This window comes from Platalea leucorodia, assembly GCF_965183815.1.
Source record: "Platalea leucorodia genome assembly, chromosome: 7".
In the NCBI taxonomy this organism is placed as follows: domain Eukaryota; kingdom Metazoa; phylum Chordata; class Aves; order Pelecaniformes; family Threskiornithidae; genus Platalea; species Platalea leucorodia.
In genome coordinates, this window is record NC_138829.1 from 68,337,530 (window position 1) to 68,362,071 (window position 24,542).

Below are 24,542 nucleotides of genomic sequence, written 5' to 3' on the forward strand. Positions count from 1 at the left end.
TACACAAATTAAAACAAAAATACAGCATTAGTTTACCCATGAAATAATTTAAACATATTTGCAAATGTCTTGACAGGAAAAGTGTGTGATTTACAACACTGAAAACTTTTAACAACCATTGACTTATATGCGCTGTACTGTAAGTCACCCAGACAAGGCTAGCAAGGATGAGCATAGTGATAGGTCCCAAAGGCAACTCCCAAACATCTTCCTCATGCGGAGACTTTGGTAATTGTCTGTTGTATAAAACGCCAATGCATACGACTTCGTTTCAGGTGTTAACTTCATCAGTTTTCCTTCCTCGGCACAGTCCAGTCTGACTACGTCAGTTATTGTTGAGACACTCTAAATCCACCGAGCAGCAGACGTTCCCATTCTGCACAGACAAACAAGCAGGTGTCAATCACCTCCGCAGAACAAGTTACAAAGAGCAAAGGGGCTGGTGGCACGCAGAGATAGATGCATCTCTGACACATCTACCACACACAAATATCTGCTTAAGCCATCATCCCAAGGTGTCCTCATCGGTCCCAACTGTGGTGGCTTTTTGAGGAGGTTGACTTTGCCAATTAGCACTGAACTGGCCTGAACTACACATGAATTACAAACCTGGATGTGAAAGACTCAGTGGTCCCCAGAATAAAATACAGCATAGCAATGGCAACAAAGATGATTTGATTTGTTTTCTCCCATGCAAGAAAGTTAATGGAGAGAGTTTTGATGGGATCCATGCAGGGAAGCTTTCTGTTTGTCTGAAATAAGCAGATAGTTCAGATTCTGGATTCATGGCAGATATGTATGGGGGGTGGGGAAACTATAGGGCTTTGGAGCTTAATTCATTGTTAAATACCTTTCTGTGACATCCAGTCATTTACAAAACTATCTTATGTATTAAAAACTACAGCAACCACCAGATCCCCAAATGAGCAATTTTTTTCCTTTTTTTTTTTTTTTTTTTTTTTTTTAAATCCAACACAAACCAACAGGAAAAACTCTAAAGAATGGCAGAAAACCTACCTACAATAATTTAAAGCCCCGGAGCAACAGCTTGGTTTCCCACAGCGAACAGAAGAACATTTTACATATCTGAAACCAACATTTTCATAATTCTGATATTAGCGCAGTGGGGTCATCACTGCATGGAACAGGGGAGACAGACTGCATTTCTGCATTAGAGCCACTGGATTGAATACATCTTGATGAGATGAGGGAACAGAAACTGTGACGTTTCCTTCCCACTTCTGTTGTGGGAGCGCCTTCATCTCTGAGCTGGAATGTATTTCTACTGGTGTACTTGCTGGTGAAACTTCTATTAGTGTTTTTGCCTCTGCCTACTAGCTCTAAACCACATTTTCATGAACATCCACATTAGGCAATTATTAAATTATTAGCCTAGATTCATACTGAGAATGCCTGAAGGGTTCTCCAACAGAATGACTTGAAGTTGCACTAGGGTATTACATATCTGCGCTGAACATTTTCAACAAGCACAGAATTGTTTTGTTTTCACCCTGCAAAACACAAAAGGCGTGGGTCTTCTGTAGGCTTCTGCTCTCGGGTCTCATTTACTTCCCCGAGATCTCAATGTGAGCTTCCAAGGGCAGAAAGTGACCCTGACTTTATGCAGCAACATACATTTCCATTACCATTCTACCTTGCCCATCGTACCTTGCATTTGCAGGTTGTACAAGGAGATCCCACCATTGTCCATACAGCGCCGCTAAGTCTTGTAATTCCATAACCGTCTAGACAGGTTTTCCTGATGTCGTAGGTGATGTTGTCAGCCACACAGGGGTCACTGACACAGTGGGGGCAGCACTCCCCTTCTGAGATGGCTGTGTACTCGCAGTTTAGATTCGGGCACAGAAGAGGCCAACAATCCACCTCTCCTTCCTGTAAAAATTGAAGCAAAGCTCACTGCATTTGTTGCCATTTACTAGGTACCGAGAAACTCTGCATCCTCTTGAATGGGAAAATTTTATTTTGCCAAAATTGAAATAAACTTATTGGATCAGCTCTCAGTTTGGTTGATCATATAAATGTATGTTTGAAAACCGAGCTGAAGTTTACTAAATGTAGCAGACTATCATTTGGTTGGTTTTTGACCAAACAATACTACTGTCATCACTGTAGGAGGAGAACTTGAGTTCTGTGGGATTTTTAAAAGCAGCATTAAATACCGGGTTCCAATATTTTCCATAAACTATAATTTTTGCAGTGATCGCCTTGCAGGCTCATGCCCTCTTTCTACGCCTGGTCACATAAACATCTCTGTGGGATCACAGCAACTGTTTAAATAGAAAATTAACACTGCAGATGGATGTAGGTTAGTACGTTCGAGAAGCATTGAACATTGAACTAACTAGCAACAGCCAAAATTGATTTTACTGTCAACTCCTAAAGGAATTGTAGAGTAATACCAGTTATGTTCCGCTGAGTCATTTTATTTTATTATTTAGTTTTGTAAAAAAAACCAAAACAGTTTAGTAGATAGAAACATGGAGAAGAAAGAATCATCAGGCCACTTCTGTAGAGTATTGCTGTAGGATCCATGTGTCTAAACTTAACCTGCAAAGGGCTCCAATAACTTGCGGTATGCTACTCTGTAAGCACTTCAGATGTTGATAACATCACACGCTGCACAGAACCTTACATGTAGCACTGATTTAGCGCATCGCTCTCTTTTAGCTCTGGATGTTTGTTAACCCAATCATAAAATTAGGCAAAGAACTGCTAGCCACAAACTCGGTATCCCTTGTAAAACATGTCACATCTAGTATTTGCCATTGCTGGTGGCTGAAAATGTTTCTTGCTGTTCTTTTGCGAACATTAAGAAAAAAGTCTTAGGAGAATACAAAATACAATACTTAGTGCTGTACATTATGGATAATTATCTCTTAACAGTAACTTAGCTTTGAACGTAATTTGTTTCCTGATGCTCAGACACCTCTTGATTAATATCATATATAAAGACAACGTTACACGGACAGCTATAAATGGAAAACTGATAATTTTAATGAAGTTCATTGCTGCAGTAATTAGTATATCTGTGCAAAAATTGAAGCTTTAGGGAAACAATCTACAGTGCCTAATGAGAAAAGAAATGTTCTGTATTTTGCATGTTTGTCTAGTAATTTCAGTTTTCTTTATCCTTCTTTTTTTGGTTAAGTTCACCATGGGGCACTGGCACTCCATTTTTCCACCATTTGCTGAATGAAAAAAATGAACTGCACTGTCCATTTTGATAAGACAGGTACACCAGCTGATGCAATTAAAAGCTGAAACTCCTCCAACCAAATCCATCGCATGTGAAAAAAATTTTTAAAAGTCATTTAAAGATCAGATGACCTTATAAAAGTTCACAAAAGTAGACTAACGCTAAAGTTAATACAGTGGCAAGGTTTTCAAGCTTTTGTCAAGAGTTTCATTTTGTTTATTAGACCTACTTATTCAGGAGTAAGAGGAAAACTGATGGTGTAGCTTTCAGTTCTCTGGTGTTCTGTAAGTGCTTTATCATCATTCCTAGTCTGAAAAGCAGGTGAAGAGAGAGCCAAGAGCCTGCTTCTAGGTATGCTTTGCTAAAAATCACAATCATTATTCTCGCTCCTCTCTGAAACGCTTTATCCATACCAGGCAACGGCACTGCTGACAGCTGTAGGTCCAGTTGTCCCCACTGCGGTAGAGCTTGTGCCCAGTTTGGTCGAGGCACTGGCTGGTGACACGGGTGTCGCACTCCGGGCAGCAGAAGAGATCAGCGCTGGGGTTCTCGCAGTCACAGGCTGTCCTCCGGCAGAAAATCCTCCCATCCTGCGAGGACACATTGCCCTGCTGTCAACCACAAACTGCCAGACAGCAACTCGGATAAGGTCACAGGGTATATATATCAAAGGGCATGTCTTTGGCATATCAGGAAATATTAAGTTCTTAATGTGTTCGATGTTACCTCCGACAAGGACTGGACCCTTCTAGTTGTGAGTAATACCTCGAAATACCAGTATTTCCCCAGTTTCTATCCGTGCATGGATCCAATACTGTCTGAATCTGAGAATACTGTTTTCTTGTCTCCAGCTAATTGAATTTAAAAGAAATCAGTATCTCAGAAGAAATATAGTGAAGCAATTTCATATCTCATTGATTACATCAACGAACTCTTCAAGCAGTTGCCAGTCTAATACATACAATATTTGTTGTAACGCTATTTTGACTGACTGTACCACTGTGAAGAAAATAACTTGAATAAATAAATTGAAGTTACGGAGGTGGTCCCTTTATTTTCATAGGAGACCAATATAGCAAAATCACAGTGGCACTAATCATTCTTTACTCTGAATTCACTACTGGTTCTGTTCCACATCTGGACCTACAGTACACCATCTTACAGCTAAATGGACTTATCATCATCCATTATAATTCTGTTCATGTATTAAAGAGAGCCTGTATTCCACAGGCTCTCCAAAATATGATTTTGCTAAATATTTGCTTACAGTATTGGATGGCCTATTTTGTTAAAGACCATTAAACAGAAATGTTTGAGATAAACAGAAGAATTGCTTCTGCATGTAAAGAGAAAAGGATATATTCTCTTTGCATCAGAGAAAGCATGAAAGAAAAACAAATTTATTCCAATTCTAGTTATGAAAATTGGACGGACTATTGTGTTTGAAATTATACCCCTTCCTGTAGGTGAGCCAACACAGTTATGCCAGGTGTAGACTGGGAATTGAAATCACAGTTAACAACGAGGAGATTATTGAAAAGTTTTGACATGAACTTCTTTTGCATTCAATGGTAATTCTTGGATTAGTCCTTATTCAAGCAAAGCGTCCCCTGCAGCCAATTTGAAGGGAGAGCTGAGAGAGGAATGAAGCTATATTCTGCTTTGGATCACAACTGTACAATTCTGAAAACAACTCCACTCATTTCATTGCAGTTTTTCCATATTCTCACCAGAACCCTGTTCTGAGTCTATAAACCTGTATCTGATGTAAGAAGAAAAAGTGTTTTTCATTGCCACCAAAGAAAGGGACACCTATCAAAGCAAGGGAATTTATTTCCTCTCGATCCTTTCAAAAAGTGAGTACTAAATGAGTGAGAACAGCCCAGGATGTCTTTGCCACAGGCAGACAAAATAGCCATAACCACAGCGTGTAGCATGGGAGGCTGTTTTGTTTGTATTTTGACGTAGGAGTCTGTGTTTGGCTCTTGTTTTTAAGCAAAGCCAGTCTTGGCCACAATGCAACACGTGCAAAATCAGCATTAGGGAACCACAATACCCGTGCCAGTCAGTGTCACTGCTGCATTTCATCAGAGTTTTGAATTGATTAGAGTATTACTTGCTGTTGTGAGAATAATTAAAATGATTTCTTATGCCTAACAAGGAAAGCTGAAGAGAACACAGCACTACAGAAATGTAGAAAACGTACTAGGTTAACATGGATCTGAACTGCTTTTGCCAACCACAGGGCATAGGACTAGATTGCCCTACAGTCTTTATTCAGTTTTGTATCAAACTAAGATAACTGAGGATTCTGTACTTGTGGCTAGTTTGCTGCTTTAGCTCTGGGAGAAGGAATAAACAAGCTTTATTTCCTCACTCAGCAGTTTGAGTAAATCATAAAGTAAGGGAGACTGGCAGTGGCCCGTTTCCTTAGCCACAGGTCCGGCCAGGTCCAGATGCGATGCTGGGAACAAACCCTTTCCACAAAAAACCAAAGTCGCCATCCTCCCCTTGCAGCAAGTGGTGAGAGAGCCAAAAGCCTTCCCTGATGGAGAGTTATGACTAACTCTCCATTCTTGCAGGTGGGAAAGCACAACTACCTTCCATCCCTTGCCGAGGGTAGGCATCAAGCGGCAGCTCAGCACAAAAGTTCTGCCAGGCTGACGATCTCCAGGCATGTGGGGTTGCACCAGGCATCCAGGCAACCCAACACCCTCGACAATGGCAGGCTCTCTCCTCTCCATAATGGAGTGCTGATTAATAATGGCTAACAATAACCTGTCTGCTTAGTTCCAATTCAGTTTCTAAGCTTTCAAGATTAGTTTTCAAATTCCCCTTTCAGCTGGTGACAGTGCTGGTAGTTCTGTGCTTCTCTGAGCTCCCGTGCTGTTACCTCTGGGGAGCAGCTAACCTTTTATGTTGCCTTTACTCTCTGTATTTCAGAACACTGACAAAGCCTGACGATTTTGCCAGAGACCTTTTGGTAATCATAATACACTGCTACTCTCTTTATTCTTTAAGCATCTGTGCTTTATCTACAACCTCATTAGTTCCATGCCTTTCAAAAACATTTTTATCCCTATACTGCAGTGACACAAAGCCTCTTAAGCTACAACACCTCACTGCATCTTTGCAGCTCTATAGTAGCGTTGAGAAATATATAGAAAATTGAGAAATATATAGAAAGCAACTTATTTTCTTTCAGTGGGTAATAACATATAGCATCTTATTAGTACCTCTCCCTCCCCACCTTCCTTACTGAATTGGGTCTACATGCTTCATAAGCATCAGTGGTACAAACACAAAATTGTTCTTACCAAAGGAAAAAACACAAGTGAATCGCTGTAAAGGGTGACTCAAGTTTCCACAGAGCCCCAAAGCCAATTTGGACAGAAATCAGACCCTGCAGAAACCAAACCACCAAACCGTTCTCACCATCAGGAACACCCTTCATCTTGGCACATCCCCGTTCCCAGTGCTGGGAATGGAGGGTTGTCTTAACTAGAGGACAGACTCAAAAGCCCAGATATGGCCAGACCGTACAGCCAGGGTTAGTTTTTTTCATGGGAGAGAGAAACAGCTCCCCACCCGCCATCAAATTTCTACCGGTCTTGTGTATGAAATCCATGAGAGTTCAGGAAAATGTCTGTAGAAGACACATCAAATACACTTAAGGTATTGTATTAATTTATAGTTCTGAGAATTTGTTTTTGTAAAGTATATATTTACTTGGATGAACAAGGATGGTTTGAAGAGACTGGGTCTGATGAAACACTGAAATAATCCCCTGTACTTCAGTAATGACACTTCACTTCATCACACAAGTGAAGTAATATAATTCCTCATATTCCATAGTATCCTACTCCACAAATAGCCTTACTTAATGAGCTTCAAAGTTAAGTAAGGTATTTAATTTCCTTTGCACCAGATTTAACTTAAAATATTTTCAAGATGGAATCTATGCGTTTCAGCCACTGCACAAAATATATCCATCTGACCTTTCCTAAAATAACCATAACAAAAGAAAAGTCAAAAGTAAAACATATTATTTTAAATCTGAAATGCAGATTTGTCTCCTAGATAAAACAAGTGGTGAGTGGGATCATTTCAAAGTTTGAGTATAAGGAATGATTTAGTTACACTCTGCCCTTTTCCTCACTGAAAACTGAGCAGGCTGCAAAAAGGTCAAGCAGGGCCAGCTCTCCATGCAACTGCATGAAAAGGACAGAGTCCTGCAGCAGGTTTGGGAAGCAGTCTGGTGTATCGGAATCTATCACCATTTATAAAAACATGTTTCAATAACATATTTCAATAAACACTGAGCAAAGACTTTACGTCCTGCCTGGGATATGACAGAGGAGGAGCTCTCCCTGTTTTCCCCGTTCTATAGACAAGAATTTGGCTCTTAAAACAAGGCACCTACTGGAGTGAAATTAAATGCAAATGTTAATTCACAGAGGAAAAAAAATGGAAAGTGAGGAAGATATAAAGGAAGAGTCATAGCAACAAACAGTGCCAGGCTTAGTTTAAAATATCTATGTACTAGTTAATCATTTTGTATATTTTCATATACTAATAAGAACATTCAACATAAGAAATAAGTGCAATGAGAAATGGCAAACAAAACAAATTACAAGCTATCTAAAATGGGAATACTAATAGTTGTAAGCCTGCAAAGGCAGACCAGATGTCTTCACATATATTAAACTGTTTATTCTATTGACTGGAAATCCTTTCATAAGCCAGCCAGTTCCCCAAGATTACAATAAAAGCTTGATATATATATTCAGTGGAGTTGTACACTTCAGCTTCTGCAGGGAGGAGTTTTAGGGAGCTTGAGGCTACTTGAAGTAAAAAATATAGCAACTAACAAGAACATATTCCCTTTTGAGCCCAAAATGGCAGTGTACTTTGCGGGTTCTATTCACTCTAAAGTCTTGATTTTCCCTTCTGCTATACTATTGCAATAAAGAAACAATGAGGCTGTCAGCTTTTTGCAACTTCAAAACAACTCTTCCCCCTTGTCCCCCGCAAACCCTTTAATGCTTTCTCTGGCTTATCAGCATCGAGACATGGGGACTGATAGGCCACTTCTCATGCTCTACATTCAGCTTTTCACAGTGGCCAAAATCTCATTTTACTTAGATTTATGCAAGGGCCAATAGTGTTCTGCTGTGTCTAAGGACAGCTTTACCAGTGCTATGAACACATCAGGTCAAAGTGGCCGTAGAATTTCAACCACTTCTCAGATTGGTGCATTTCTAAAATTCTTCTAATTTCAGCGACAGCACTCCTCTTTTGACTAGTAAGAATGAAGGAAGCAGAGTCAAATGTTCTTTTAACTGGATTACCACACTCAGAAAAGAACTGAAAATTTCCAGGGGGAAAAAACAAAAAAACTGATCTAAGTGTTAACTCTAAAGTAAAGGTACTTATACTACACCTGGCTTCTCCAAAGGTGCAGACAGAGCTCCACTGCTCAAGTGGGAGAGCTGCCATCCCAGCCGAGCTGCCATCCCAGCCAAGCTGGGATGAGGAGGAAAAAGCTGGCCTTCACCATTCTTCATTTGAGGGAATTAAGTGCCTGCTGCTAGGTCCTCTAACCTCTGACTCATGCTCAGGCCTCCCTTCTCCCTCAGTTAATTCACATGTATTCCGAGTAAAGGGAAACATCACCAATAGGAACGTGGCTGACCACAGTACTTGTCCCGAGAGATGCATATTCATGTAAAAGAGAAATTGAAAACAGTTTTGAACATTTCCAGTAAGCGTGCTGATTGCCCGCACATTCCGTTAAAGGGTAACGCAGGACCCTCATCAAGGCATGCTCCGAGTGGCTCTGGCCTACGGAGTGACACAGTAGAAGCTCAGCAGGGTTAGCCATTATTCTGCTCTGCCTGTGGTTGTTCAAAATAAGAAAAAAGATGACTTCCCAGAAGAATTTCCCCATCACAGCTTCAGTGCCCACAGCAGAGCTTACCTTTTGCCTCAGCACCTTGGGCTTAGGCTAGTAATTTTGCCAACACCAGCAGCACTGCAATATTGGGTTTCTGACATGAGCCCAGAGAATTAAAGGACTCCTGAAACCCAGACCAGCTGGATCTCACCTTGCAGGAACAAACGGAGCATCTGTCCTCCCTCAGGGTCCACACCTGCCCGTTCCGCTTGAAGCCGCCTTCATGGGGACAGTCTCCAGTGCAAGATGGTCCGGACGGACAAAGGCAATCAAACCCTCCTGCCAGGTTCACACAGGCTGAATCGTTCCAACAGGTGTGGGTCTTTAAGGCACACTCATCGATATCTGCAAAACAGCAGATTTATAATGCTTTGGACATTTTTTTCATTTCAGATTTTATTTTTGTATTAAGTAATGATTACTCATCTGCCTTGCTGGTGGAAGAGGGTGCCTTCTTTCTCATATCCTCCATATTTACTTGCTAGACATTAAACACTGATTTTTTTTTTTAGGTTATGCTTCAGTGTTTGTTTTGATTCCACCAAGAATTCTGAAACTATCTCCAGCAGGCTTAATTGTAAATGCCGAGACTGACATACCTAGTGGAACTGTATATCAATGATGAACTTGAACCTTCAGACAAGGGTGTATAGTGATTTCCCAGTGACTGGAAACCAGCGAACAATCAGAGTGACTTTCTGTCAATTAGACCACTCTCTGCTCTGGATTTTACACCAAAATAGAAGTGCACTATTCTTCTTAAGTTCCTAGCATGATCAAGGTTTACTAGAAGCAGTCAATTGCATCCTTTTCCCATTGCCGGAAGGTATAAGTGAAGGGGGGGGGGGAGAAAAAACGAAAAAAAAAAAGAAAAGGAAATGAAAGCAATCAGAGGCACCTTATACAGGACGAAAGCCTTAGAACAAAGCTATGCAGGAAAAGTATGATTTAGCAATGACACAAGGAAATAACTAACAAAAGAAAATCATTATACGCCACAGAAAAGTGAATTACAGTATCCCATTAAAATTGCTTTTTGAGGGCAAAATATAATTATGCAATATGAATTTATCTAGGGATTCTTTTTCTTGCAGCGAAAGCCATGAGATTTTTAAGCACATTGTGAAAAACAGGTACTTCTTTCAGAAAATAATTTTGGACTGTTCTTAAACAATATATTGACAGATTGCCCAGATATAATACTGGTAAACTGGTGAGTCTCTCTTGTTCCAACACAAACAGTGAAAACTGTAAGTAACAGCAGGAGGAAGGCTGGAGAAGACAATCCCTTAGAAGTGTGCGATGGTTTCTATCATGAAAATTCCAGGACGTTATTATGTTAATTCAGAAATTACAAGGAAGAATCCTCACACTTACCATTTAAAATTACCTAATTGCTAGTGTGAAATTTGTAACTGTTCAATATGACTCAAGAGTACTTTTAATTCCTTTCTAAAACAAAAAATTTAAAAAGTCAATAGAATTTACAAAGAAAATTACCTAAAGTCTAATTTAGGTGGGATGTGATGGCTAGTTGCCCTACTTTTTGGACGTCTGCCATGGGTTCCCAAGTCATCTCCTCAGAAAACCAGAGTTTTAAAAGATGCCAAAAATTCTCTCAATCTGCTGAAGGAAACTCTCTATAACAATCAAATCACAAAATTCCCTCTGACCTGGTTAGCAAAATTCCTGATTTCAATTCATAAATAGTCCAGGAACAAGTGGAAATGCAGTAGTGCCCTTGGATTTGATCAAACGCAAAATCAGCCTGCACAACTGAGTCAGGGCCCTGGGCCGCCAGAAGATGGCTGTTCCTCTTTCTGCTTATAGACCCAAAGGGAAGCTGGAGGCAATTACACTGCCGAAGGGCTTCACTCCTGGGCTAACCTATGGGCCAGCCCTTTGTCAGAGATGTTCCCAGTGGCCTGATAGCACGATTTAATTGCTCATTGCTTAGACTTCCCTAAAAATGGTGTATTTTGCTGCCCTGACAGTCTTAATTGCCAAAAAATAACGTTATTACTCTAATACATAGCTTAGCACTACTGAGTACTTGAAAGGTTCACTATCAGTGGTGTAAAAGGTGCTGCACTAAGAGATATTAAAACTTGTAGTGCATTGTTTAACAAGTGCCAGAGTATCACAGGAGGTAAAAACCATGAAGAGAGCTATAAATGAACTGGTATGAAATGAATTATACCCAAACAGCTACTGTAAGACTTAAAATATTCTTAAAAAATATCCCATTTTCCTTTCAGTAGACTTTGACTTGTACTTTACATTAAAGACAAAGGTATAAACGAAGCATTCACTTTGTCTTTGGTGATTTCACCAAGCATCGTCAATATTCTCTTCCCCACCATATTAAGGGCTCCTTGAATAGCATATATATAGGATGTAGCAGGATCACAGTGCAGATTAGAAGGGTAGCTTTCACAGTTCAAAACTAAAAGGATTTCACAGATGAATATAAAGCCATATTGCCTACAGAGTTCCATGTAATTGCTTTACTTATGACACAGAAATCTAATTCTGTTTCCATGTAATTTAACAGATTTATGGAAAGCCAGATGTTAGCAATTATAGAAACTAACATTATTCATATTCTCACTATTACAGACCTGTTCACACTGCACAAAGGCAACTTAATCTGTTATACATATCCAAAAGGGAAGAACACCCTATTTACGTACTGCTACTGCTGTTCTCCGCTTAGCACGCATAAAAAGGATGCTCCCATTAAGAGCAGCCCAAACTGGTAAACGGGACATTCTTGACAAAGAAACCAATCAAGCAAAGCTGAGTAACATAGCGTGAACATAAATGCCTAATTGCAACTCAGTTTGCTCATATTTTTTGTTCTTTATGTAAATGATCGTTACTTATTATTTTACGGCATTTATTATTTAAAAGTTTTAGTCATTGATCAAATATAAAAGGCTCGGACACTGCACTCATTTCCAGCTGAACTTTTAATAGAGCTAATTGTCTGAGAACATCCCTTTGGCAGTTTTTTCTTGTTGCTGATCGCATTTCTAAAAGTCATAACAAACAGACAATGTTCCCAGTAAATTGAGAAACAGGCGTTATAAGCGTAACATGTTTTTGTCCCTTTTACTCTTTCAGCCTCAAACCAGATTAGGGGGTGGGGAAGGAAAAAACCCCAGACAAATGCTCCTATATTATTAGCTCGAGAAAATATCTCAGTTTAATGGAGATCAAATGGACTTGCTCATACTGACATGAGATCAGCATGTAGATGGCTATGCAAAACATGGAAGAAAGTACCCATATTTAGTGTGAAATTTCTCTTAACAACAGGAATCAATGTGTCTACTTAGGTGTTGAAAAATTAGCTTAGTTTAAAATTCTGAACATGTCCAAAATAATCTTCTAATGAATATGAAAATTGTATGATAAGACTCTTGCATATAGATTATTTTTACATTAGTCAAATCCTTGCTCTGCTCAAATTCCCCACACTCCTCTCAAGTTCCGTTTGCTTTTCCACAACTGCTCTCAGAAGATGCAGGCCCGAAACTGGAACATTTAACGATGGGCAAAGCAAAACTGTACACAAATCTTATTCCCATTATAATAACACTAGGTAGGAACAAGATGAAACATTCATTTATAAATCAAGCAACTTTTAAGAACAATGGACAAGTACATATGTGAAATAGCCAGGAGACTTGATAGTCTTCCCTTACATTAAATACAAGAACAAGATGTCTGTCTTGACTTTTGGGGGGATTAGTTCTTTCATCCATCCTCTCAACCTGTGAAAACAATCTCATTTTCACACCTGGAATAGGACTTTGCAATCTTATTCATTATATTAAGATAATCTGTGGCATAAACTACTAATTAACCCCAGTAAAAGTGGCAGAGCCTTACTTCCCTGCTCCGCACAGCTCGTTTTCAAGGAAAAGTGAGGATATAATGGAAATGACCATAATCAGAAACTTGCTTGTAATGCTATGCTAGCCTTATGAAATTTTCTATCAACAACACACAGCCAACAGCAAAGTGACTGTTGCCGAGACATGCCACCTCAAACATTGCACAGGACTATCGCAAAACTGATCAAGATCTTCACTCTTCAAACACTCCCAATCTGTGCTTCTTTAAACAAATGTACGGCAACAAGTACCTGATCACATGTATTTTAGCCGCAATGCAACTAGTCACATTTTGCGGATGGGGAAAAGAAAGAAAACAAACCACCCAAGACGTGCTCATTTCCCAATATACTCTCAAAGTACATAAAGATAGCTTGGTAACGTGGGCAGACAAGAAATCAGAATCAAAATGGAACAGGATAATCCCCTGAGATGCAATTTCCTTTTTCAGCCTTTTTGGCTGTAACGAGAAGTAATTTGCCTCAGATATCATGAGAGGTCCCATGGCCACTATATTTGAATAGGGTAGAAGACAAGCATGACTGTACATATCAACACAAGTTCATTAGCTTGGTTTCACTGAAATTTTAAACCTATCCCTAGCTACTTCATTTCTTAGTTTTCAAGGCTATTCAGGTTTTAATGGTATGACTTTTCTATAGCACCTTAATAAATGTGTGCAAGCAAGTCATGCGGCGTGGTGCTCTGTAATATCATGATAAGCTGTTGCAGAAGAAAGAACCTTACTAATGCGCTAATTTTAACTGTTATGGTACATTAAACCATTACAGTATAATGTTAATGTGAAAAATGAATGCTGGGCGCCCAAACCAATGTATGTACAAGTTAACTAAACACTGTTTTGACACATCATTTTTCACAGGCAACTTGTCACTTAGGGTATTTGCTTTCTTTCTAAATCAAAGTGATTTGGACTCGTCTAGGAAAAAAAAAAAATCACTAAACAGATTCGTTTTTAGTTAGAAAATACTTTATGATAGTACTTTTATTCTCTAAAAACATAATAGTCTATTAAAGAACATTGCCTAGTAAATTAGATTCTGAATATAGGATTTACTAATGCTTTCTAGAAATATAGAAATGACTAAACACAATTACCTTGAAGATATGCAACACAACTTTCTCTCAGAATAGAAGAATCTGAATTTACTAAACAGAAAGTAAGCAAGATAATTTTTATTTTGCAGGATAAAATCCCCAGACACAGACTCAGACATTATGAGCTTTAAGAAATTCTACGAGCAGAAGAAAGTTGTAAAACAGCAGGTTCTAGAGTTGGTCTTGGATACTCTGTACCATACGCAAACCTTTCTGTCTACATACCGCTTCTCTAACGATAGATAGAAAAGCAATTCAGGCATATAGGAAGATTTTCAAAGGATGTGGCTAGCCTTTTGTTTGACACAGAAAGGGGGCAAAATAAATAAAGAACAAACCTCCTTTTCTTCTGCTTTCTAATCTAGCTAACAGACAACACCGCTGCATACTAGGGAGTATATGAAAGCTTCAGGAATTGATTTTAAACCCATTCAGACTTGACCCTCAAGCACTGCTGCACCCAACTTTTGTGGGAGCCTAACACATGTGGAGTTCTCTCTCACAAGCTGCTGCCTCCTACCTTCTTCCAGCTTTCATTTCCCCACAGCTACTCTAACCCTGCAGTGAGGTCTAGCCACGCAGCCTTTCAGGATGAAATACACGGTGAATCCTGTGGTCTTTTTGGTAGGAGGAGGATCTGTGTTAAGCTTCCCTACAAAATTTGCACTTAAAGAAAACAAGAAAATAACCAACAAGTGACAGGGACTTCTGCCCTGGCTGTTCTTCCTTCTGTGCTTGCAAGTCACAATGTAGAGACTCCAAAACACAAAACATCATGAAAAAAACGGAATCAGGAATTCTGCACTCCAGGGTCTGAACAGCTCTCCACAGACTGGAAGCATCTCACTTACAGAGAGATGGAGATTAAAAAGTATAACTTCATTTGCTTTTATTTTTCTGCTGTAGATAGGAGCGAGCTTTGTGGGACATTATTAACCGCCCAGAATACAGCATTTCTTTGCCAGTTTTTCCCTTCTTTTGGTTCTGATAATCTTAAAGGTTATCACTGAAAATTCAGGGGTGAGGGTTTACTCAATGATTACCTTATGAGGCAGCAGTATTTGGCAACAGGTACTTAGTGCAGGGTAAAAACAATGTATATCAGTTGCTTCAATACGGTATCAGTAGACAGTAGTTAATACTGGGATATGTATCATATGAAAACTGATAGTTCTCTATAAAGTATTTTTGTTTGTTTACCTTAAAGCATGGCAAAGCTCCTATTGAAAAAGAAAAAAAAAAACAACCAACCTAGCAACTATAGCCTACATGTTTTGATTGCCAAGCAAACTTTGGTAGCAACTTAGTACAGCAATTGTCTTTTGTCTGCAAGCAGTGTTCTTAATAACATATTGTGAAAGGCCAGTGCCTCATAGAAACACTACCGCTGGAAATTAAATTACATTCTCTTAATTCGAACCTGCTTGCCATCACCTTATGAAGCTAACATCTTTTATAAAAGCATGTCCATGGAAATATATTCCCTTTTCAAAGCTGCCTTCGGTTGATATTTTGAGAAATAAAAGAATTTTCCCAAGCTTGAAGTGGCCTGGTAAAGTCATACATCCTTATTACCCAGGCTCTGGTGCAATATTATGACCTTCCCCGCCACATCCATTGATTTACACATTTGTCCCTTGCCAGGTGACAAACTCCACTGTTTTCTCATAGTCAATGAGAATAAAGCTTTTAGAAGCACCGAGATATCACAGAACTTCTCAAATAGATGTGGGTTTTTTTTTTCAAATGCTCTGCAAGCACTGCAGAGACACTGCAAGCAATGACTCAGCTCCAAGACCACCTACACATAAACGGAGGGAAAGGGGGTTAAACCAATAGATACACAAATGCAGCCAGCAAAAGCAAACGGCTGCCGGGTCTTTGGGCAATCTGTCCGAGCCGAGTGCTCCCTCCCACTGCCTTATGATTTTCATATGTTATTATTATTATTATTATTATTTTGTGGGGGAGGGTTTAATCTTTTTTTACTTGTGTTCTTAGCCTATTTATTTTTCTCCAAGTTTTGTCCTCCAGGGATGAAGAAAGGTTTCAAAACATACCAAAGAGCAATGGCCCAAATCCACCTCAGGTACACATTAGGATTTCAGTATACAGTCCGTAAAATATGCCAGGACAAAATGCTGTTGCTAAGCAGATGAACCCTCTTTTATCTGAAATAGGGTGAATGACTCTGGCCCTGACTCTAAATACTCCACCATGCAAACAAGCTCTGTAACGTTATGAAAGTCAGTGTTCAAGAAACCGACTGCCATTTTACCCAGTTCTTAGTTGCACTTTAAAATAAACATCATGGTTTGGAATTTCTTTGTCAATATGGGTTAGCAGAATCTTTCAATTAATTTTTAATTGGTTAACCAGTATAATGAAATAAAATAAACTGGTTTATTCTCTTCCTCACTGGTACCCTGCAGCAGATGGCTCAGAAAAGCTATTTAGTTAAAATAACCCCGCTAATTTCACTTTCTGTTTACAACTTGCATATGGCAAGATAAGCACCTCACCTTACGAACTTCTAGCATGCCGCGCAGGTCAAAACGAGGGCAGTTTGTTTTCACAAAAACTCATCCCTTCGATCTCCACAGAATACAGAACATTTTGGGCTCCTTTTTGCAGTGAGGTAGCTAAGTGCCCTTCCTTTTAAAAGCGATGCAATGCAAGCAATACTGACCTTTTCAGCAACGGAGCTTAGCTGTAGGCCATTCAAAACCACAGTCCTCTCTATGCAGCTGTCTTCTCCTGAGACCAGCCTGAGCCTTGGATCTTCTTTGTCCCAAAACAGCTACGTAAGGTCAGCCTGACAAGGGCTGGGCTTCCCCATGCAAGCAGCAGGCATCAAGAGTGCTACAAATGCCCCTTATCCCCACTTGCCACAGGGCTTTTTGAAGTTTCTGTCATGTTGCTTTGACTTCCCACAAAGCAAGTATTTTCAACATTGCTCTCTCCGTCACTCCTTTTACAATATTTAAATAAACCAGAGGAGAACTCTTAACATTTGGGAATCTGGTTAGAAATACATGACTTTCACATGGTGTTTTATTTATTAAGTCACAAAATGCTATAAAATTTGCCATTTTTCACACAGCCACCCCAATGAAGTTCACTGCTGTGATTTTTTTGAGCTCCTCATCAGCTTAGGACAATATGTAAAAAGCTAATATAGCTGGACAATCTACAAAATATTGGTTTTGAAAATAATTGTTGTTCCTCTGCATTTTTTTCCTCTGCATTGTTGTTCCTCTGCTATCTTATCACAAGGACTTCTAATAGCCAATATTTGTAAAAGATGGGAATGGTTGTTATAAGTTACAAGTAAATGTATATATTTTTATTACAAATTTTTATTTTAACTGCTACTTTAATTATATACTTTAAATCTTAGAAAGAGTCTTTTGCACCTATGGAGATGATAAATGAAATTTAGAGTGTTAAAAAAAAAAAAGTCTTTCACAGGAGAAGCAGAAAAGGTTTTATAGAAAACTCATAGAACTGAGTAGAGATTAAGTAACTGAAATTCCAAAGAAAGGACATAGAAGTAGGAAAAGGTAATCTCTATCTCTACAGAAGTTAGAATAGGATCCTTTCTGAAGTTTTAAACTCATTTGATACAATATCATATAGGAATTATGTATAAGGCTTCTAAGAATAAGTAAAAAGGTGGAAAAATCGTAAGGCAGAGGTAAGCCACGATTAAAATCTTCACTATGATTTTATGTCTGCTTACTTGCTGTAGTGGCACACAAAGTCTTATGGCCAGTCAAGGGCACCCAGATTGCAAGAACCAGCACCAAATCCTCAGGGAGCCTCATCTTTTGTCCTCCCATAGAAACAACCGACAAACTCCTCTGCACCCTTTAGAAATTCCTCTCCATTCGTGCTCTTAGGGCTTTATTCTGCAAATATGGTGCGAGCAGTGATTGATGCTATTTGTATAATTCTACAAATAAAATTATGAAGATGCCAAACAATGCAAAAGAAACAAATTAAAGCAACCCAGAGATACCCCAAATGTGTTCTCATATCGCTCTGCTGAAATTTGAAAATGGAAAACCAACTCTTTCTCTTTTGTGGCCTATTATGCTCCCCAGAAAGCCTACCTTCACTTCAGGTTTTACAGCAACTTATTATGATAAATGGCAAAGCTCAGTAAGTCACACTTTGGATCTCTGACTGCCTCCCTCCTGTAATAACCATTCAAAAATGTGACGCATCTTGAACTAGCACCCACGCTGCGTGGCTGGGAATGCTGACAAACACAGACACGCTCGCTTGCATTCTCATTTGAGCCTTAAACACCGTAACTGCTCAGGACAGTGTCTCAATAGTCACTTTATAAACACCATGCAGAAGGAGGAAAAAAAAAAAGCGCTATGCTGATCATTGCTTACCAACACAGGACTCCCCGGAAAGAGAATAGCTTCCATTGTCATGGAAACCGCTTCTGCACTCACAGTGGTACCACCCTGGGAGGTTAACACAGCGTGAATGGTTGTGACACTCAATGATCCCCTCTGCACACTCATCAATATCTGCCTCAGAGAAAAACACAAGCCAGCCAGGAAATTAATTTCCTTTGACACCAATGCTTTAGGTTGTTTTTTTTTTTTATGTTGTTGGTTTTTTCTTTTTTTTTTTTTTTTTCAAGTATTCGTTTAATAGATTGATCAAGGTTTATTATGGTTCCAAACAACAGACACTAAAACATGACTCGCATAACAGCAATAAAAAAGAACAATAATACATCATGGAATTTGATACACACAAGACATTTGTTTACACCATGGTTTGTTTCAAATGCAAAGCAAACATGCAGATTTTTTTGTTCTTTGTTTGTTTTTCTTTAACTCAGAAGTTACATTTCTCCGTGCATATAAAGCATTGCAGTGCAGGTTCTCCACCGAAAAGGCAGTGTCAGCAATATTCCTGCTTTACAAACTGCATGTCCCAGGACACCTTGGACAGAAAAAGCATTTTCTTCAGGATTTGTGTTTCTAGTGTTCAGCTGTGATATTTGCAGCTATCTGGCACTTAAGGTGCTCAGAGCACTTTGCAAACAATACTTCATCTCTTTTGTTTCTATGAACAAAATAAATACCTAGTACACGTATAATAGTGTGTGACAAACAGAAAAAGCAGTCCATGCTTCAGCTGCAATAAAACATTTAGCTGCAAAAGAGTGAGGCAAATGACAGCAAGTCTGTAGCAATGGAAAGGCACAGCAAGATGAAAACCCTGCTGAGTTTCAATAAATGTGCTGGTTTTATAAAGGAGTTCTTAAAATTTCTCTAACATGGTTAATAGAGACCTCATAATTGCTAGTAGCCTTGGTTAATCAGGGCTGGCACCTGGCTGCTTCTCCCCTTTGAGCATTTTTCAGCACATTTTGTAGGGTTGTAATTAAAATTAGCAAATTAATTATATGTTAACCTTGCAGTAATTTAAGAACCTATTATATTTTCATTCCTCTGTTTAGCTCAAGCTTTTTTTTTTTTTTTTTTTTTAAATCTTGGACAGTTTTCAGCTGGATACCTTATCAATTAAAATGAATCTCAACTTATTCACAAATATTAGCCGTTTTCACCCATTGAGATTTTTTCCTTGGCAACCAGCACATTTAAAATATGTATAAAATTGTGTACGCCAAATACACAAATTTGGGCAAAACAGGTTCTGACACTGCATTTAGTTCTGCAAGCACCAAAGTACAAATGCGTCATGATCCCGATGCAAGACCGAGTTCAGGCTATGAAGGAACCACCGAGTGTAGCTTTTCTCTCAGCTTACAAAGTACATACACCAATATGGTTTCAGGACTGCAGTGGAGTCATGTCGATGTATGTTGAGATTGATTTGAATGAAGTATCCTTCAATACAATTCCATTTTCTTACATCTTACAAGCAATACCATAGAAAAGTTCGATTTTTCCTCATTTAACTAACAATATTTAGTCTTGTTGAAATATGGCTGAGAAACCTAAACAAATGCCTTTTTCCAGTTTTGTGTTCACCCTCACTCAAGAATGATGCAAGTTATCTATGTAGCAGGGTTATACCCACTATTTATTTCTAGCTTTATTCAGCTTCCATCTAACAATAAAGTCAATTTTTTTATGCTTTAAAATCTGTCACTGCTGCCACCTTTTCTGTACTTTTTATTTTGTAGAAGCTAATTTTAGTGTTAAAACACTGCACAAATCTAGCTGTCCATCAACGATGAGTGCTGCTTGCAAACTCAGACACTTTCAATTCATTACAGCAAATGGAATTTATAACCATGATCTTTTCACATGTCATGGCTGATGGAACCAGTTTAATCCTATTTGGAAAGTGAATGACTATGCTATTGCGGGTCAATGGCAAATGAATCCTTCTTCTTGCTTTCTTCTCTTTCCCAGTGTTGAATCAGAGAATGTTCCTGTTTAAAGATTGCTTCCTCAGGTCAGTCCTGTACTGGACCTCTATCCATTCAATTTTACATTTTTAATTTACAAAATCAATAGAGTTTTCCTGAAGTTCATTTCTAAACTTGAGCCCTTTTGAAAGTATATTTGATTTGGGCTCATGGTGTAGGATACTAATTGACTGGTAGATTACTTTTCAGAAAGCCTCTCTGCCAGGATACCAAAACTAAGCAGCAGTTTACTAATGGAAGAAGAGGAGTGTCAAGTGTATGAGTCTCTCTAGATTATGTCAGAAAAGTAAAATAATACATAGAACTATTTCAAGCCTAGATGACTTCATTGTGGCAGTACCATACCTGTATATAGCTTTTGTCCACTGATGTTTAGGGAGACACAAACCAATTTCTTAAACCAGCAGAGCTGGGAAAACGGGACTCACTTTCAGTTGTGTAGGTTCTTCCTTTATTTCCTTGATCTCCTCAAACCATCGGAGTTACACCAGCACTGCCCTACCCTCGCCAGGGACAGAGAGCAAGGGAAAAGGAGGTGCTATGCAGGCTGCTTTGGGAAAATCTGCCATGAAAGACACCATCGATACAGAAGCAACTAGTAAACAAATCTTTCAAGCTCTGCTCGCTACCACTACCTCTCCTCTCCCAGAGCTATTTCCAGCTTATGGGAGCTGCCCTGCTCCTCTCCTCTCCAGGTGAAACTCAGCACTCCTTGCTCCTCAGCCCAACTTTCTCCTGCATGCGTGTGTGTGCGTGTGCTGGAGACGGGCTGGGTTGATGGTGCCGGGAGGGGAATGGGGAAGCAACCCTTCCCCTGCCTCTACAGCAAGTTAGTATTCCTTTGGCAACACGTCATTAGCAGCACCATGTAATATGAGATGCATGAAGAGCAGCATAAACAGGGAAAAAATTAGCAGCTTCTCCATTTGTCTAATACATTGCAGTTTCTTATTCCCATGCTTAAAATGATGTACATAAAGAGCAAAAGGGGAGAAAATACTATTATTAGGTCTGTAAGCTTCTCCTGTGGTCTTGTGCATTATTTGTAGCAGATATATAAACATATCTCTGCAGGTATAGGAAAATATTACGGATTTGTTTTAGAAATTCAGAATGATCCAAGATGCTCGTAATAACAAAGGGAACTGCAAGTAACAGCGTTATAAAATGGTGTATCATATACTGTGACATTACTTAGTTCACCTAATAGATCATTTCCATCTGGACATACTATGGCTTTTGAAAACACCTTTTTGAGGACTTTTTCTGCATAGGAATATGTTGCTATATATAATGGCCAGTTCAGAGAATTACCATCAATTCACCTTTCTTCATCTTTGCTTTTCCATCTTTAGATCCTAGCACTGTATTTGCATACTTGCCCCAGGATAAATATCTTTCTATCAAAGTCTGGTTTGGGGTTTTGCTATAGGATTTAAGCTATATAAGCACTATTTTGTGTGTGTGTGTGTGCTCGTTTTGTGTGTGCAGATGCTTACCAGAATATGCTATGTACACTTTCTTCATAAAGTTATGTTAAGCTGAAATTAAAGTGTATACCTCTGACCTGAGAGTGAAAACAGTACAAAAATTATAATCATTCTTCAAAGGAGCACAGGAAAACCCGTTCAGAAATTCTGTAATGACACAGGCCAGAGGAAACAACGGGTGGACATTTTTTGGCTGTGTTCCCATGCTTTAGGTCTTGCCTGCCTTCAGTGCTCCTGGCAGCTGAGTGAGAACACGGCTGTCGGGGCTCCAGGCTCTGCCTTCTCACAGCATGGCAGCATCCCACCATGGATGGAGGAGCCTGAGTCTTTACGTGCACATCTTCACCTTGTCATCCCACGTGGCTAAGCCATGCTCACAAAAGTCAGTGAACACACATTCACTAACTCTCAAATTTCTATGGGCTTTCTGTATATCTGCGTTAATAGCTAGATAGTCTAAAACAGAGTGCTTGTGAGAAACAGCAAATTTAGCATTTCCTTGGGAACTGAAAATTTCCCATAACCTTAATTTGCTTCTATAGTCTTCGCCGAAATATCCGTACTACCTTTGCATTAAGTGAAATATTTTTCATTTCTAGCTGTAATTCACCATAAGACATCGCTGCTCTTACCCTCATGGAACTATTCACCATAAGACATCGCTACTCTTACCCCCATGGAACTATTTTTGCAGTTTTTCATTCAAGCCTTCTTATGGCGTCCATGTAAAAGGAGATCCTGTACAGACCGTTCCATCACCTGCTTTTACCCCACTCGGTTATTTAACTGTCATTAGTACAGAATTGTTAATGGATCTGGCAACGCTCCACTATAATGGCTTTGCAAAAGGTCAAAAATGGCCCATTTTTGTATTGTACAATAAAGGCACCAGTTGGTTTTGAACAAGGTCTTGCAGGATGTTAATCCTGTCTTTTAAGGACAGGTCTGTAATTTTTACTTTTACCATCCCAGCTTCTTGCATTATTCATAAAGGTATTTATGCAGACAAGATAAATAGGATAATTTACCTCAAAATAAAACACAATGGTTTCAGAACCCAGTGAAAAAGTAAAATTAAAATAATTCAATTTTTTCTAACGCCTCATCACATTTAAGTCACTGTGTGATAATACTGAAAGGCAAACTGTTCAGTGTCATGTAATAGCTAGCAATCTACAGTTTCAATGAGACAGAAGGGTTTTATTATAAAAGTGTCTGTTCATCAAACTCTTACTGCACTGTTTTTCATGCAAAAAATATAAGATCCTTATCTGTAGCTCTCTGTTGATCAGGAGACCTAAAAGCAGGAAAAGCATGTACTAACAACAAAGGACCACACAGGTCTCAAGCTTCCCGAATTAAAATCGTACCCTGACAGATAACTCCAGAGCATTACAGCTTTGTTTTCCACCTTAGAGTATTTTTCTTCAACATAAAAACACCAGCAAAATTCACTCAGCCAACTGAGGCATAAGTTCTATGTAAAATACAGCCTCTTCCCATCTCCTACTCTCGCATGACCCTGACTTCCACGAGACAGAGACAGCAAGAAAGGGATGTCACTGACAGCACTATGCAAACAGCTTCCCCGCTGCAAAGGAGTCATTCAACCACTTCAAATAAACCCTGAAAGCAAAGACAACTACTTTGGATGAGCAGAGATGAAAAATTCTCTCTCTAAAAAAAATCTCCCACCTGCCTACCTTTAAGCCAAATTCAGTTGATGTAAGCAAATAATAATTCCACTGGTTTACATAAACTTATATAAAGGCCGAATTTTATCCTTTATTATTAACACTTATATTGGCTATACTATTAAATCTCTACATTAGCTTTGACAGTTCGCTACAGTTATCAAGAAGGGCCTGCATTTATTTTTAAACATATGCAATACAAAGCAGAAATACATTGACTATGGTCACCCTTTAAGTCTGCTAGATTTTCCCAGTGCAAAGTAGAAGAGGCTACAACACTCCGACCTTGTCACGGGTTTACAACCCAGCGTGCCCGGAATACCAACGATACAGCCATGGTACAGCAATTTAGCTATTAAACAAATGGTAACTTAGAAGAACACAGATAACTGTATAATTTAGTTACATTTGAATAATGACTCATGGCTGTCACTCAATCTCATTGGGCCAGTTCATTCTTAAGACTACAGAGACACTAAAAATCAGAAAGGACAGGAAAAACATCTGTCTGAGCCCTATCTATTGGCATTTTTTATCATCAATTTCTTGTCTCATAGCTTTAAGTGTCTTGGCTGATACAGATTCCCCCTCTCTCTGACTGAAGCCAATAGCAGGCTTTGGAATAGTTGCTCGGGAAGTTTTTCCTTGACATTTAGCCTCTTTTTTAATTGCTCTCATTTTAACTCATTAGGAGATTTTGGGCAAACAATCAGCACCAAATAACATATTTCTCT

The 24,542-nt window shown here is 39.1% G+C and overlaps 1 protein-coding gene across 1 annotated transcript in view; it reads right to left on the bottom strand.

The window, feature by feature from the left end:
• Window positions 1–282: 282 nt before the first annotated feature.
• The window catches only part of NELL1 (neural EGFL like 1), a gene marked incomplete at its 5' end in the record, with an annotated part of 297,740 nt that continues 273,480 nt past the window's right edge, over window positions 283–24,542 (bottom strand). The window contains 5 exons of the mRNA XM_082317413.1: window positions 283–376; window positions 1,669–1,893; window positions 3,631–3,807; window positions 9,325–9,518; window positions 18,601–18,741. Coding sequence (XP_082173539.1) covers window positions 326–376; window positions 1,669–1,893; window positions 3,631–3,807; window positions 9,325–9,518; window positions 18,601–18,741 — 788 coding nt within the window. The 3' untranslated portion in view covers window positions 283–325. The remainder of the gene's footprint in view (window positions 377–1,668; window positions 1,894–3,630; window positions 3,808–9,324; window positions 9,519–18,600; window positions 18,742–24,542) is intronic.